Source organism: Pelecanus crispus, chromosome 10 (assembly GCF_030463565.1).
Source record: "Pelecanus crispus isolate bPelCri1 chromosome 10, bPelCri1.pri, whole genome shotgun sequence".
Classification (NCBI taxonomy): Eukaryota; Metazoa; Chordata; class Aves; order Pelecaniformes; family Pelecanidae; genus Pelecanus; species Pelecanus crispus.
The window spans coordinates 3607114-3624060 of record NC_134652.1 but is presented as its reverse complement, the minus strand read 5'-3'; the positions used below and the strand labels follow the sequence as shown (position 1 = coordinate 3624060).

Genomic DNA, 16947 nt, shown 5'->3' with positions numbered 1-16947 from the left:
TGCAGCAGAGGTAGGCATTCGGAGGCTGCCTTTTACACTTTTTTTTTTTTTTTTTTTTTTTTTTTTTTTAAGGTATGCAGTTGTCCAAACTGGAGAGGGAAATTCAAACAGTGATTTGAACTGACAGATGTTTTGGTCGTGCTCTTACTAACAAAAATTTTCTCTTACACGATGTAGAGTAGTGGGCTGCAGTAATAGTTGAGAAGTAGAGAGATTAAACTTTGTTTTTCATGTACCAGTTTGATTTTAAGAATTATTAGATTAAATAAGGTGTGCAGCATTTGGTACGTGCGCGTATTTTTAATGATTACAAGTGTAGTGAGCTTTCCTGGTTTTATTCCTATTTTCTGCTAATTGGTGCATGATAATTATTTCCTTAACCTTTTACTGTTTAAGCGTGAGCTCAGCTGAAGCCTAGCATGACGTTTCAAGTTTAGATAAAAATGCAAATGTTTCCTAGTCGTTTATTCTTGCATCTCTTTGAAACAAGGGCAGTTGAGCCAGCTGCATCGGATTTATGAGGACTGCCTGATTTGGGCTGTGTTTGTACGAGGGAGCTGAACTGTTCTCAGCAGGGTTCTTGCAGTTTGCTCTGATGTTTGCTGTTACGCGTGACTTTGTGCTGCTCTTCAGGATGACTGAAAAAAGATAGGCTGGTAGCCGAGTTAGTTCTCTGTGCTTTAAATGATCTCGATAAAGTAGGTGTGTATATAAAATTATCCTGTAATGTGACCACAGAGAGCCGGTACGGAAGATGATAACATTTCACTAATGCGAATTCTCTCGTGTGTGTGGTTTTTTAATAATCCTTGGCACTTTTAACACATGGTGCATATTTCTCAGTATCCATACCGTACTTTTTCCTACTCTAATATTAAGCATTTATTGCTAAAGCCACAGAAAAGTATTTAAATGAAGGCAGGGAAATACCTTACAAGCTGCTGACGTACCTAGGAAGAAAACAAGAGACTGCATTAGTCTGCAGGGCTTTTCCAACAGGTTGAATACTTTATAAGCATCGTTTAAAATTAGTTGAGTAATAAAACGCAACCATGGACTGAGGTTTCTGTGTCTTTCAGAACCTATATGGGAAAGTCTGTTGTTACACTGGCAACAAATACAATAATCTCCAGAAAAGCGCAACACCACTTTACTTGTGATAAGGCTTTGTGCCATTTTACACTGAATTTTGTGCCAGAGGCACTGGTTCCGTCATTTGAGACGATGGCTGCTGCAGACTGGGGCAATTCAAAAAATATTGTTTAGGCATTCCTGGAAATTGTTTCATCCAGCTGCCGACGGGGCTTAATTTGGCTGGGTTGATGAGTTTAATGGAATGGCATCCAGGATAATGCTTGTATAGAAGGTGGGTGCTTTGTGTTGAATGACACAAAAGATGAAAATTAACATTAAAATCATGTACGGATTGAGCCAGGTAAAACAAATTTATTGCTTCTTCAAATAAAAAGAGTTCGTAAGAATATACTATATTTGGGAAAGAGATTTTATGCTTCATTCTGAGACTAGGTGTGCTGTTTGAAATGATTGACTCTAGAAAATGACATTTTTAAATTAGGTATTTTTGCTTTTATGTAGTACAAAGAGATGAACTTAAGTCCTAGACGAAACCCGTAGTATACTATTCAGAATACATTTTGTTTAATACTTTGCAAATGTCCTTGTTCAATCTAATGACAACCCTAAGTTAGTATTGCAGTTTTCTTAAACAGCTGCTCTAAAGAAACTTTTGTTACTCTTTTCTGACATCCCTTGTCAGTATAAACCCAAGAATGGGATAAAAGTTAGAGTTTTCTGTTGCTGCAAGACTGCGTTGCTGTACTCTGTACTGCTTTGTTTTCATTTACCAGTGACCAGTGTTGTTATCACAGTAGTAATTTCTGTTTTGTATTAATGAATGGATGGCTCAGTACTCCCAACTGTGTAATAAACAAAAGTAAGTTAATAGAACTGCCATTGTTTTTATCTGTTATCCAAAATTATATAAGAAATGACTTTAAGCTACTTAGCAAGGCTACCCTGTCTTAGTTCGGTGTGCTTTCATATGACAAAGAAGTGTTTGTGCAGACAATTTGTCTTCTGTCGAGTGCAGAGGGATGCTATCCTGCGATATAATGCCATGTTTTTGGTCCCCTTTTAGTGTAGCTTTGTGTTAATACGTCAGGGTGTTCAGCTGTGGTAAAATGAATTTTTTGTGTTAGGAGAGTATCGTTTTTCTTATTCCAGAAGCTTTCAGATGTACTAACGGCTACCAGATGTGACAAAGTAATGGAGACCCTTGCAGCCAGGGCTTGCTGAGCACGCGGACTGCAGCGTGACTGTCTGGCTTTGAGACGGAACGTATTTAACATAGGTCCCCAAATGGTGTACAAAATACCTTCTAATTGTACTAATCTTGCAATGCTTCTTAAACGTGTCTGAGCATGTGCACTTCTGTGTAGATGTGTTCTTCGTGGCTTGCTATTACGCTGGATGGGCAGTGTTAGAAACAATCTGAGTGGCTTTTCAGAAGGTGGGCTGGGTGACTTTGGGCATCGGTGACCGAATGCTTACGGTAACGCTGCTCTTCACGAGTGGAGCCAACTCTAGCAAACTCAAAGGTTTGCCGAAACGGACTCCACTGAGAAGTATCAGTCTGTCTTTTGTCTTTTCCCAACTTAAACCAGGGAGGGCTTGGAAGCGAGCTGGGGCCGGAGGACAGGCTTACACGGCGTTCCGAGAGGAGAGTGTTAGGAGTGAAGAGGGATTCAGATTGCCTGGGCCCTGGTGGGAGTCCCAAAGCTTGAAGTTGAGGTGCTTACATTTGCCTAGTGACATGAAGAAGGCGTCTGTCTGTCCTCCCATCTCTTTCTGGGAGGACTGCTGTTACGTGCCTATCTTCACGAAGAAATGAAAAACTCAGGAACCTTTCTGTAAGGCAGCTCCTCCAGGTAATTTTAGGGGTTTGGGTTTTGGGGCTTCTTTTTATTGTTCTAAAAAATGAATGAAGCTTACTCTTATTTTACATAGTTTACATATGTAAGTGTCAAAGTGCTCTAACAGTTTTTTTGGGTTTTTTTCCCCCCAAAAAAATTGCAGAAAATGTTCCTTTCAGAATAAAGTGTTTTCTAAATTGCTGGCTTAGGATAAAGTTTTAGTCATAGAAACTCCTCGAACCTTTAGATGTAAGGAATGTGCTAGCTTTTCTCTCGGTAGGTCCCATTCCTTACCCATTCTTGTCTCATTAAAGCTGTCTGGAAGTGCACCAGGCAGAAAAGAGCCGTAGCAACATGAGCACTGCAGTGGACCCTTCACTGATGTTCAGAGGGACCACTGTTAGAAATAACGCCCCTCCTGCATTTGGTCTTGTTTATTCTGGCCTTCTCACCATGTCTGATGGTTCCCCCCCCCCCCCCCCCCCAATTTATCTTTTGATACGGGCCATCAGTGAATTTGTTTCTTCAACATGAAAAAAACCCTGCATTATTTAGCTGCTAGCTCTGAAGAAGTTCAGGAAAATACGATTAGCTGTTAAGTCATTATAAGCACATCAATGAATTTATCTTAAAGGTTGCAAAGGATGACTGCTGTAGATAGAGGGGTGGTTGTGATGATTTAAGGAATAAGTTGCAATTACTCTGTGGAACGATAAAACCTAGGAATTTCGTCCTCTGTATTGGCTGGGCAGAGAACTGTGACCATCAATTATCGCTTAATTTATTCTGTTTAAGGCAAAGCTTTGACTTCTCTGGACCTTATTATTTTCACTTAGTGAGTTGTTTTTTCTTGGCATACTTAATGGCCTTTTTTCTAGCGTAGAAGGGTATCCTTGAAGCGCTGCACTCATCGACTGAGCAGTTCAGGAGGTTGCATTGGCAGCTGGTCGATGCGCTAAGTCTCAGTTAATGGTTCTTTTTGCACGTATGTACTCGGGCTGCGGTACGGTACTGTTTGTACATAGATATGATATTCATGAAGGGGAGATTCACACGTACTTGTGTGAGCGCGCAGCCGTGGGTATGGTTTTGTGCGGTGAGAGAGGGACAAGTAAGGGACGAGACCTAATAGCAAAAGGTGCCTTCGGTTAGCGCGCAGGCTGGCTTCAGCTTGTTGGCGTCGTGCCGATCCTTGACTCGCGTGTGAATCACATCTCAGGGGGGAAAAAAAGAAAAAAAAAAATCCAGTAATACCCTGGCAGTCAATACAACAGTGAGTGTACAAGGGAGTTTAACTCAGTGAGAGAGAAAATTCATCCATTACTGCTACGATGCCCTGTCTTGTTCCTGCTTTCTCTCCATTTCATTCTTCCCCGTTGCTAGTTCATTTGCGTGCTTTGCAGTACTTCAGTGAATGATTTTGTAACTTGATAAGGCGAGTAATAATTTGTCACTTGTTTTCCACAAAGAGAGAGGTCTCATTGGGCAGTAAAATTTTTGTTGCAGCCCAGCTTGAAACTATATATAATTACTGCCTAGGTATGCGAGACTGGTATTTCCAGCTTTGTATGTGTATCTAATGTGATCACATGGCAATTATTGGAAAAGAACTCTTTGATTAAAAAATGAAAGAATAAACATTTTTCATTATTGTGGTTTCTCTAATGCTGTTTGTGAATTTTCAAGTGTCTTAGGCATCACTGTGTAACTATGGAATTAAGGTTTTGATTTAGTTTGCCATGTAATTCTTGCAGAGACGAGGAATTTGAACCTTTGTCCATTGCTGATCAAGAAACAAGAGCAGATTGCTTATTTGTCTTTTCCTGATGTTACACGAAAAGATGAGAACAGGTTTTTTATCTGCTGAATTTAATATTCCTCACTTAGGTATTCCGTATCCTGGGAATAGCCAGCATTGCACATTGTGCCACTAGTAACAAAAGATCTATATTTGGCTGCAGCTTCTAACAAAGTAAAATATACAGTGAGAGCTGCTCTTTTACAAGAGTTAATATCGACAAAAAGTTATTTTAGTAGATCTTTGGATTCCACAGATACAGATTTAATCAAGTAGGCTGCAGAGCCTATGTGTCTGATCATAGTGTCTGTCTCATAATTGAGTCAGTTGAAATTGGAAATTGGGAAATATATTTCCACATTTTTTTTTTTAAATTTTAAGATATTAAACTTTGTTTCGTCCATAAAGTAGAACCTAAGTTGCTGATAACTGTTGCAACTACAGGCTTGAAATTGCTGTTGTAAATAGTTTTACCTGATAGTCCTTCATTTAAGTCATTAAAGTGTTAATTTTAATGATTGTGCCAGCACAGTGTGAAATTTGAATTCAAGATACAAAACGCAAGCTCTTTTTTAGTATGTGTTACTAAACATTTATTGCTACGTGCATGTGAATGATAAGCAAATAAAAACACAGCGATGGCTGCGGTTTATAACTGGTCATTAGAGTCCTCATCCATCAAAACACATAAGCGTGTACATAATGGCACTATTTGCATAATTACAGTTATGAGCTTGATTTCTGAGCATGTAAGTAGTCCTTTAAGCACACGTGGAAATGTTTGATGATTGAGGTTGACAGTTTAAATGGACTATGAATAAAAACTGGAACACTCTGAAATTTGCATCTAACCTATTGACGTGTTTGGGTTTTGCTCTTTTAAAAGTGGTCAGCAAGCGTTGGCAAACGTCCCACGCTGTGGCTTCCAGTTATTTGACAGGTCTCCTTCTCTCCTGAGGAGTTCATTCTGTAGAAGCAGAGACTGTTAGCAGCTTTTGAATTCAAAACTCATTTTTTCCCCCACTCTTTCACTGTTTCTGTGAATGCTTCAGCAGGTGAAAAAATACCAACCTGTTTTGTTTGTTTGTTTGGGGGTTTTTCTTAATGAAGAGCACACACCAAAGAGTATCAATGCTGTGGAAATACAGCTTTTTCTTTTATTTGAGCAAATACTGGTGGGAAATGTTGGGTATTTACTCAATTCTAGTTGATAGACTGAATTTGAGAACAGAATTGAACATGTGCTGCAACAGTCTCACCTTATACACCTTATATATTTTGTTCGCTGTGTTGGCAATATTTCTGTAATAATGAATATTCAGTGAAAAAGGAATTTGTATATTCACCTTGCAGAAGAATACACAAGTTGATTTGAAGATGAGTATAGCGTGCGCTTAAGTTTTAATAGTATAATATTTTAGGTAGAAATTTGTTCAGCTGCTGGAGCCATCCGCTCCAGGATAGGTGATGTTTTCCAGGGTTATATTCGGTGCTCACTTGCAGCCACTTGTGTACATGCTGGAATAGCAAAGCTTATAAAATTCCTAAGGAATCCAATAGTGCTTTCTAATCTAGAGAAAACAATTGCCTGATTTCGTGCTTTTGGGTATGGTTTTGGACATGGATATATGCTTTCTTAAACCATCTAACAAAATCACTTTAATCTGCATTTTTATTGAGAAATATGTAAATTAATAAGTGCTTCATACATTATTCAGGAAAAGGCATATTTTGTATCGCTGATACCTCTGCTAATCTTATCTAAAGATATGCAAATGATTTAATTAAAATAATTATACTGCATAATATACCTGAACTTTGCTCTAAAATAGTACGTATTAATCATTAATGGTACTTGTATTTTTAGCTGGAGAGACAAAGTATTTGATTGATAGTGGATTCTAACTTTATTTTTTTCCTTCCCCTTTTTTGCTTAACAACTTGGACTGAGATGTCCCTTGTGAGTGTAATGAAACAGTTGACCTCGTGCATTCAAGAGTGGTGGGATTTGATTTAAAATTACTAGGGTTGTGGCAGAAAAGTGTGGTCGTTTGAAAATAGACAAGTGGGTTTGCGCGTACCTACAAGGAAGCACTCCTTGAGTCTCTTTCCCTGTGGCTCTTCCTACTCTTAACAACTACTGTGAAATAGAATTTTTCTGTCTCATGAATTCCTCTGACCGTGGACTTGTGTAGTATAATCACTTGTCACACCATGGACTTCAGACTAAAAAGAAAAGTAGAAGGGCTCGTCTTCGTTCTAATTCAAAAAGGTAGGGAGCACTTGGTGCTCTCCTTGATGGAGGCTGCAAATGCGAAGCGTTAAACCCACAAACGGAAATGCCTTGTACGGGGAATGATCATGCCCCCTTTTGAGGCAAAAATACATCTGTAATCAAACCGTTCGATATGATCAATAAAATGCAAAGGTAGGTGAAATAAGTGTGGCTGTTGTGCTTCATCTTTGAATTACTGTGGGTTTTTTTCTAGTCAGGTGCTCAGTGGACACAAGAACGTGAGGAACCTCAGTAAAAATAGTGCCTGTGTATGAGCTGATAAAGTTAAGATTAAGAACCCCTAAGGCAAAAGTCTTTGGTTTTAGGTAGAACATTTTCTTATCTGTTGCTTGAAACAGACATTTAAATCCATTTGCAAATGAAGAAAAAAACCCACCCAGCTTTATCTGATTGAAATGACTGTTTGTGCAGACTAAGTGATCTTTATCCCTGGTGTTACTAGAGGTCCATTTACTATTGTCTAACCCAGAGTGTATTCTGGCATGATCATATTAAATTGCTGGGCAGTAATTTTTAACTGCTGGATTTTGGTCTTGATGCCTCTTAAGAGAATGTCTGCTCTAGAAATAACTAACTAACTACCAATCGTTGCTAAGAAATGGAAAGACAGAATTATTTAAATTACTACGAATAGTTAAAATACTAAACATCTGTTCGTATCTTCTGAATCCTTTCATTATGTACTGTGAAATGCAGAGACAACTCAAGTTCAAGGGGAATTGGGAAGAACTGTACTTTCAATAGTGGCTACCAAGAATTTACTGCAGGGAAAAGTGGCAATTGTGCATTTTTGTTTCATTTTTAAGTAGTGGAGGGAAAATTAAACCTAAACTACTACAGCTTGGCTGATGAGGAGGAGGATGAGAAGGTGCTTCTTCAGCTCTACAGAAGATGGGGAAAAAGTGATGAGAGGAAGGTAACTTAGTTGTGTGTTGTGTACCGATACACCAAAAGGTTTCTGTAACTTCTTGGAAGGAGCTTATAAGTCTCTAATTTTGGTGTGACTTGTCAGTTTTCCCAGTTCACTAAGCTTTCAAGCCCCTTCCTTCTTCTAAATCCGTTAAATCTAAAAGTTTCGTTTTCATTGAGTTTCAGTTTAGGTAACTTACTCCCAAAAGAATATGCTAGGAGCAAGCCACGGAGAAGAGTTAAACCAAAGCAACCCACTCTTGTGCGATTCTCCTCTTGCAGTCTTTGCGTCACCTTTAAAGACACATGAATTTCAGTCTTGCTTATTTGTTGTTTTTATTTTTTTAGGGGGCAGCACTTAAATACTTGCCAGCTATTGTCAATGATGTGAAATTAGTATTTGATCCAAAAGAACTTAGGTGAGTAGAGTTAATGAAATGTGTAGTGTGAACTTTATCTAGATCTTTAGTTTACATATATATATATACACACGCATATACGTGTACACACACACAAAAAATATACAGAGGCAATGAATTATGATGACCTGAGATGTTTTATCACTTTGGTTTTATTACCTTTTTTTTCCTTGCAAATATTTTTAGAGCTACACAGATAGGCTGTTTTTAAAGTAACGTGTATGGCACCCAGGTTTGACAAATGTCTTGACAAACTTTGCAGTCTTACTGAGTGCGGTCTTGTAACGAGATAGCAAGAATTATCAATCAGGCAACTGACATCAAAACTCTTAAGCTGTATACTTGATGCTTCACTCTTTCAAGTATAAATTTAATGTAAAAACTGGTTTTGTTCCGTGAAGCCTATTGCTGGATCGACATTTCATTAGCTCATAAACACAGCAATGTTGTTAGTAAATGGGGTAATAGGAAGGTGTTTTAGAAGAAAAAAACAATAGAGAAACCAAATCAAAACTAGCATTTCAGGAGAACTTTTAACTTCAAGAGGAAAAAAAAACAGTTTCTCTTTCACAGTGCTTTTACATGGTGTTTAAGTTGAAAAAAAACCCCTTGTCTATTAATTTGATTGCACAAACCCTTCTATATATTGTCTGTTTTCATTTCTGTGTTCTGGTGTGTCAAAATGAGGAGAAGAAAGATAAAGTAGAAATAAAATAGGTAAGTATGATCTTAGTCTAGCATTCCAATGGCCTGAGGAACCTGGCATTTAGCTTCTGCTTGCCTGTACTGTACACTTTTTTACTTGTACACTCACGCTTCCCATGGGCCTAGGGAGTGCATCTCTGTAGAGTTTCTGAACTAAATTATAATTTTTATGTGTGATAGTAAAAGTACTGGGAAAATACACCAAATGCAAAATACCAGGATTTGGCCTGTTGTACCCCAAACACTACAGTTTTTCTATCACTTAGAGTATTTAAGTTGAGATTGAATAATACCTAGAAGTGAAGGCTTAATAGGAAAAACAAAAAAAAAAAAGAACCCCTAAGACTTGAGGAAGTGATGTAAAATTACTGAAAAGTCTTTTAAAAATCTGTCTTATGTGGGAACTCAGCTGATGAGCGTGATGGTACCTGACCATCCTAAAATGTGTGTGTTTCTGGGGTTTTTTGGGGGGTAGGGTGGGTGGGTGAATTTTTTTAGTTTTTTTTTACTTGGTGAAAGCTTCTAACATGGATTATCACTTTTTTTCTTTTTTGGCCTATATGGTCATGTGTGATTCCATTAATGGTATGTGATGATTGAAGTAAAGAGGCAATAGACACAGACAACTGAAATTTGAAATCTAAAAACTTAAATGAAATGTGGGAAAAGAGTGTAAAACTGAGGTAAAAGGGAGAGGGCAAAAGAAAAGACACAAAAACCTAAACAGACATATTAAAGGCAATTCACATTTCTCTGAAATTCCTGTCTAACTCCTTGATGTTTGGAAAAAAATGAGTTTGCTTGTCCAAAAGTATGTAGTTGTTTATCTTGTTTGTACTATTGGATGTTTTTTACATATTTTGGAGAGAGATTAATATATTTTTACTTGTCCCTTTGTATACAGCAAACTCTTTACTGAATTCATCCTAAACGTTCCCGTGAGCCGGCTCACAATCCAGAAGCTGTACTGCTTGATAGAAATAGTCCACAGTGATCTCTTCACGCAGCACGGTAAGCAGGACCTTTGCAGCCATTAAATTGTCGCATTATTCATTGTCTCCAGACCTCTGCTAGTGCAAGGTTTGTCCTTGCTGCCGAATGCCGTGGAGGTTGTAACCAATTAAGGTTGTTCCATTAGCAGGACGAGAAGATTTAAAATAAGCGAGGAAATGCTAATTGACACTTACTGCAGGTTATAGATCATAAAGAAGTGAAAGCAAAAACTTGTACGTTTTTAATTTAAATGGGCACTAAGCATCCAGTGTTAGTGGCCTGTGTTATAACTTTATGATATATTTTATCAAAAACTATGAATTCAGCTTTTGGGCTCAGTGAAGTTATATGGAGAAAATGGAAATTTTAAAATGTCGTTTCTTTCCGAAGCATCATTCTCTCCCTTTAAGCTGTCCCCTAGCTGAAGTAAACCAACATATAAACCTTTGAGTGTGCCCTTCATCCATGCTTCTTATTTTCTCTTTTTACATTAGTGGGCCAGTGAAAGGTAAGTTCAAGCACTTGTCTTACAGATTTCTTCATTTGAGGTGAAACATTTTATTCTTTTTCTAGATGACTGCAGATTAAACTAACCTAAACTAAGTGTTTATGCGCTGTCAGAAAAAGTTAATGAGGGAGCAAATAGGCAATGGTTCAATGATACAGGAAGTCTGAAAGGATTCTTCTGTCAGATCAAAAATGCTGCAAAGACAAACAAACTTTTCCGGTTCCAATTTAAAAATTGTTCTTGGTGGATGGGCTTTCTACTGGCAGGTCTTATGCCAGATCAGGTAATCTCTAACCGCAGCTATGTAACTTTTGCTGGATCTAGTAAGTTTTACTTTCTGCCAGTTAGCAAACAAGTGTCATGCCAACACAACCAATGCTGCAATCTGTTCTGCTCCTTAATTTCACGAAACTGTGCGTTTGCGTCTGGTGCCGTTCAACGGCACTGCTAGAAGGGGGCTATTGCATGGAGCTGGTACTGACAGCTGTGGAATTAAGTACAGTTGCTCTTCCCATTGCTTTCCACTTGAAGTTTTCTTTCTAATTTTGCACAAGTACCAGTGAAGAATGATGTTCAAAGAACGAGCTTTATATTTTGATGGCACTTTTTATGTAGACTCAATTTGCAGTAAGGTTGTTCTCCAAGTTTGTGATTTATAATAAGTGCCTGTAAAATGATTGATGATAATAGTGAGATGACAAAATAATTGTGATATGATATAATAATGATGATTTAAAAAAAAAAAAAGATACATGTTACATGCAAGTTTAAACCTTAAAATTTGGACTTTAAAAAAAAAAAAAAAAAGTCTGATGAAAATTAAGACAGGGAACCTGGAAACCCTGAACCTTTCAAGAAGGACATAGAGCTTTTCCGTAAGGAAGCCCTTAGTATAGTTACAGTCTCACCTGAGCAACAAGGCGTAACACAGGTTGTAAATTTACTTCCTGCAGTTATGGATGGTGATGAAATAAGAATAAATCTCTGAAAAACGGAGTCTACCAGTCATGTCACCATGTACTGCAGCGGCAAGTCCAAATGCAGTTCAGCTTGATCTTCGCTTTTGAGATCTTTTGAAATTATTCAGCCCTTATAAGCCACATGAAATTATTTTATTCTGAATTGCAGGGTTTGCAAGAATAAAAAGGAGGAACACTGATGGAGTTGCTGGTGTTGGGGCTTGGGTAAAATCATACTAGTCTCTCGGAGACCGTTTTCATGTTTGCTCTTTCAGATATGTACATCAATGTTACTCCTTTCCTTCATTCATTCTTAGCTCGCTGCCTGTGTAGTAATTTTTCCTTCTCTTGGCTGCTTTTAGATTGCAAGGTCTTTGGGGCAGAAGTCAGTAATGTAAGGTATTATACTTGACTGTCTTGGATAGGAGGAAGTTGAGATAGCTCGGATAAACCAAGAAATTACGACTATAAAAAGCACTCCCAAGGAAGGCTGTTGGGGCACATCATGTACTTACTGTATTAATCTTTGACTTCTCTTATTCAACTAATTCCATTTTCAGAGGTGGAAGGGGAAGTTGTGCGTGGCTGGTTTGTTTTTTAAACCTAACTCTCAAACTCAGTCGTTTGGGTTGCAGCAGATAGTATAGTCCAACATTATTCTCTTGTAGAGCTCCTGAGAAATTTAAATGAATCAGTTTTAATAGCAGGGTCATTAATCTGAACTCAGTCCAGTTTTGTTGACAGAACAGTACTACTTAATGGCTTTTGGATCTTATCAGGTGGCTCCTAACCAGGGGTTTTTCATGTCACTGGCTGTTAAGAATGTCTTAAATCCAACGTACTTCAGTTGAGTTGCAATGGAGATTCAAGGCACGTCTGCTGCTGTAGCGCTGCCCACCGTGGCGTGTGTGGCACAGCCTGCCTGCATGGGACGCTTTCCACCCACTGCAGCTCAGCTGGACAGGAGCAGTGCTGGGCACGAGAGGATGGAGCCTGGCACCAAGGAGGACCCCCGGAGTTGGGTGCAGCAGTGGTGTGGCTGTCTTAGCGTGCACACCTCTGTGCTGCCCTCCCTTCTGAATGTATTTTTGTGTGTGTGTGTCGATAAACAAAGCATTTCCTTAAAACCAGTTGTGCTGGGAACCTTTCATAAACGCTTAAATTCACTTGAAAATAAACTAAGCCCCTAGCCACAGCCTTTGTTAAATTTAGATTCTCCCCCTACCCCCTTGCTCTGTGGGTTTGACTTCTTTTTACTAAAACATAGTTCGACTGCCTCTCCTCCTCCTCGTTGATTCAATAATTTTCAACTGATAGGCAATACTTTCATATAAGTATCCGACTAATCCTGTATCATATTGCAGAAATGAGATTTTTCTTTTCTAAAAGCAATATGCAGTATGGTATTGTGGAATTGATGGAAAGCTGTAAAATGTACCAAAAATCAAACAGCATTTCATCAGTGTATTTCTGTTGGAGAAAAAATGCTCTGGTCTGTGCGTTGAGAGGTCAAGGAAGATTTATTTGTGTCTCATGTATTTTGAATTTTAATTCCTGTGGAATTTGTGAAGCTTGAAGGATTTTGGGGTGAGAAGGGTGGGTGTGTGAAATAGTTTCCTAAAGCATTGTGCTTGAAGAATGATGTTGAGTGATGGATGGTTCAGTGGTCTTTACGAAATCTGAAGAGTTTGGGACCTTGGATGAGAATGTACTGTGGTGTTGTGGTTTGTATGTCTTTAGAAAAGGATACAGTTTTAAGATTTGCTCACTACTTTCCTGGTTATGTCGTGTGCCATTTATATGTTTACTTCTGAAATTCAAGGTAACTTTTCTCCTTCGCAGCACTTGTACTTACTTTTAGTAAGCTTTCTTCAGCCCTGGCTGGAAAACCCGGTACATTCCTTAGGTTTTGGTGCTTTTGTCCGAACAGTGGCTCATAACTGAGCCCTAGTACCAAAGCGAAAAAGAAAAATCAGTATGTAGCTAGTCAGTCAAAGCAATGTTAAGCAGTGTGTGTGCGTGTATTTGTGTATCTGTATTTGACAGGAAAATAATAGCTGGGTGACTTCAAAGAGCATATTTTTCCAAGCTTGTGGTTATTTACAAGGCCAACAAGTAGAAATCATCTCTCTCTATAGACTAAATCTGTATCAGATCTTCATGCTTCTAGTTTCTGTCCTTGAAACAACAAATACTCAAACATCACCAAGAAGAAGAGATTTTCCTGTTGATTCCCTGCTAACATAAAGACAGCTGTTTCTGCCCACTTTCAGGGGTTATATTCATTGAGTTGGGTGGGAGTGTCGATCTGCTGGAGGGTAGGATGGCCCTGCAGAGGGACCTGGACAGGCTGGGCCAATGGGCCAAGGCCAACTGCACGAGGTTCAACAAGGCCAAGTGCCGGGTCCTGCACTCGGGTCACAACAACCCCATGCAATGCTCCAGGCTTGGGGAAGAGTGGCTGGAAAGCTGCCTGGTGGAAAAGGACCTGGGGGTGTTGGTTGACAGCGGCTGAACATGAGCCAGCAGTGTGCCCAGGTGGCCAAGGTGGCCAACAGCATCCTGGCTTGTGTCAGGAATAGTGTGGCCAGCAGGAGCAGGGCAGGGATCGTCCCACTGTACCCAGCGCTGGTGAGGCCGCACCTGGAATGCTGTGTCCAGTGTTGGGCCCCTCAGTACAAGAAGGACATTGGGGTGCTGGGGCGTGTCCAGAGAAGGGCAGCGGAGCTGGGGCAGGGTCTGGAGCACAGGGCTGGTGGGGAGCGGCTGAGGGAGCTGGGGGTGTTCAGCCTGGAGAAGAGGAGGCTGAGGGGAGACCTGATCGCTCTGCAGCTCCTGGCAGGAGGGGGCAGGGAGGGGGGGTTGGGCTCTTCTCCCAAGTGACAAGTGATAGGACAAGAGGAAATGGGCTCAAGCTGCACCAGGGGAGGTTTAGATTGGATATTAGGAAGAATTTCTTCACGGAAAGGGTGGTCAAGCATTGGAGCAGGCTGCCCAGAGAGGTGGGGGAGTCCCCATCCCTGGAGGGGTTCAAAAAACGGGCAGAGGTGGCACTTTGGGACATGGTTTAGTGGGCATGGGAGTGTTGGGTTGATGATTGGACTGATGATCTTAGAGGTCCTTTCCAACCTTAATGATTCCTAGTTTTTACTTTCATTAAAAAATAATCCAGCCACCAAGCCAGGAAACATGAAATTAATTATTCCTCTCCCCTTAATCAGTTTAGTGGTGGACTTGGTAATGTTAGGTTCATGGTTGGACTGGGTGATCTTGAGAGTCTCTTCCAACCCAAGCGATTCCATGATTCTCTGAGTTCAAGGCCTGTTTTGTGCATCTTGGATGATCTGCCTTTTATCCCCTCCACATTTGTATCAATAATCTATTATGGCTTTGACAAAATACATGTGAATTGTCTTTTGGAAAAGCATAAGGTTGCATCTTGTTTTTCTCGAGCATGGAAAATAATCCCTAATGTAATGATGCTCGATTTGCTCTTTTTCTGTTCACACAGTAGGCCTGTGTTTTCCTGTGCTCTCTACGGGTGATTTATCTCATTTTTGTGTGTATATATTACCCCGGTAGTGATATCAGCAGGATGAAGAATAGTTGCGAACAGGGAGGTTGCCAGTCTGTGCTTTGGAGGAGTTCACTTGACTCTGTCCCGCTCCCTGGTTTTTGTAGAGCAGAAAATTATTGAGTAGAAGTCCTTTGCGTAGGGGCTGGATGCTTCTGCAGGGTCTTTGAACACCCCAGTGTTCATCTGTGCTAACTGGGATGCAGCTTTTTGCATGCAGGAGAGTGTTTTAAATTGTCAGTGATTAACGTCCTGATTCAGCAAGTTATTTGATTTTGAGACTTGAATAGAGCCTTAAATGTACTAGTTCAGACACATACATATACATCTTGCTCAGTGAGGACGTAAGTATATCAGTATGTCCTTACATATGCCATACATACATAATATTTTATGTATGTATCAGTGAGGACATAAGTGTATCAGTATGTTCTTATATAGGCCATACATACATAGTATTTTATGTTTGTATCTTTGAACATAAGATAATTATGAATATATAATAATTATATAAAAGTAACTGTATATGACCATATAGAATTAAATGCATGTATAAACAAGGAACACTTATTACCCCACCACAGTAATTTATATATATCTGTTACGGTGCACAAAAAATCTTTTTTGCCTGTGTAAAGGAGCAAACTTTTGATTGAGACCAGCCCTGCATCTTTCTCTCCTTGCTTTCATGTCCCTCTCCCTTCCAAAAAACCCCCGCCTCAAACCTAGAAACAGAGGAAGCATTTCTTCAGATTAGCACCTGGAACAATTCTGCGTTGTAAAAGTCTTCTGTCAGAGTATGCCCAAATATGGATGAATTTAAAAATAAGTGTGGAACAGTTTTATAATAACATAATGCATGTTTTCAGTTCTAAATGTGTAAGTACTTATGGCTGGTAGTTAAATGAAATGTCTTATCCTTGCAAACTTCCAAATTTTGGTTTTGTGTAAGTAGTGATTTATTTGATTTGTTTTGTCCTATAGAGTTGTTTGTATTCTCTGTTGCTTTGTTTTACAAATGACTTCCAGCTAATTACCAAGTGAGCTGTGTAGCTGCTGTGTTCTTAAATAGTTAGGAAATCTAGTGATTTCTCCATTAGGAAATTGTTAGTCTATTAAATATTAGTAGACAGCATATAGCATTTTTAAGAGTTCTTACTGTTTAATTATGACTAAAATTACAAGCTTTGTCTCCACGCTGTGTAGCGGAAGCAAGGTTACTAAGCATAGGTTTTATTTTTTTGCCCACATTAACTAAATGAACCATAAAATAAAGAAATGCATTTGCAAGTGTCCCTCCAAATGAAATGTTTTTAAATTGAAAAAAATTTCACGTGTATTTAGCTTCAGCATAGTTTCTGTCAGTGTTTCATTTGAAGTCTTTGCTTGGATGCTTATAAGTTGATAATACCTCCTGAGCATCCTTTTATAAAGATTAATATTTTAGTCTCACTGCGCATTCCTGTGACATTAATCATTATGGGTTGGACTCGTGCGGTAGAGAACAGATGTCGAATTATTGTTGGCTGTAATCATTGTGCATCATACTCATGAGCTATCTTCAGAGTTGGCTTTTGAGCAGGAGACTAATGTTATAGTCTATAGATTTATCAAGGTTGCCCATTAATCAGGGCTGGGAGGTGTTTGTGACAGGCAGGCTGATGAAGGTTAACCTTCCCTCTTCTGTACTTCTAAGTAATCAAGATACAGTCAACAACCCAGTGTTTTTCAGAATAGTTTATAGCAAAGGATGCGCTTAAAATCTTATCTCCTCATAGAGCGTATTACCATAGTACTAGATTTGTTTAAAAATATGTAGAGATCATAGAATAGAATCATAGAATCGTTTAGGT

At 39.2% G+C, this 16947-nt stretch overlaps 1 protein-coding gene across 1 annotated transcript in view; it reads left to right on the top strand.

Annotated features, from left to right (window-relative positions):
• DOCK1 (dedicator of cytokinesis 1) overlaps positions 1 to 16947 on the top strand; it is a gene marked incomplete at its 5' end in the record, with an annotated part of 331885 nt that overhangs the window by 77890 nt on the left and 237048 nt on the right. The window contains 2 exon segments of the mRNA XM_075717891.1: positions 8285 to 8355; positions 9965 to 10071. Coding sequence (XP_075574006.1) covers positions 8285 to 8355; positions 9965 to 10071 — 178 coding nt within the window.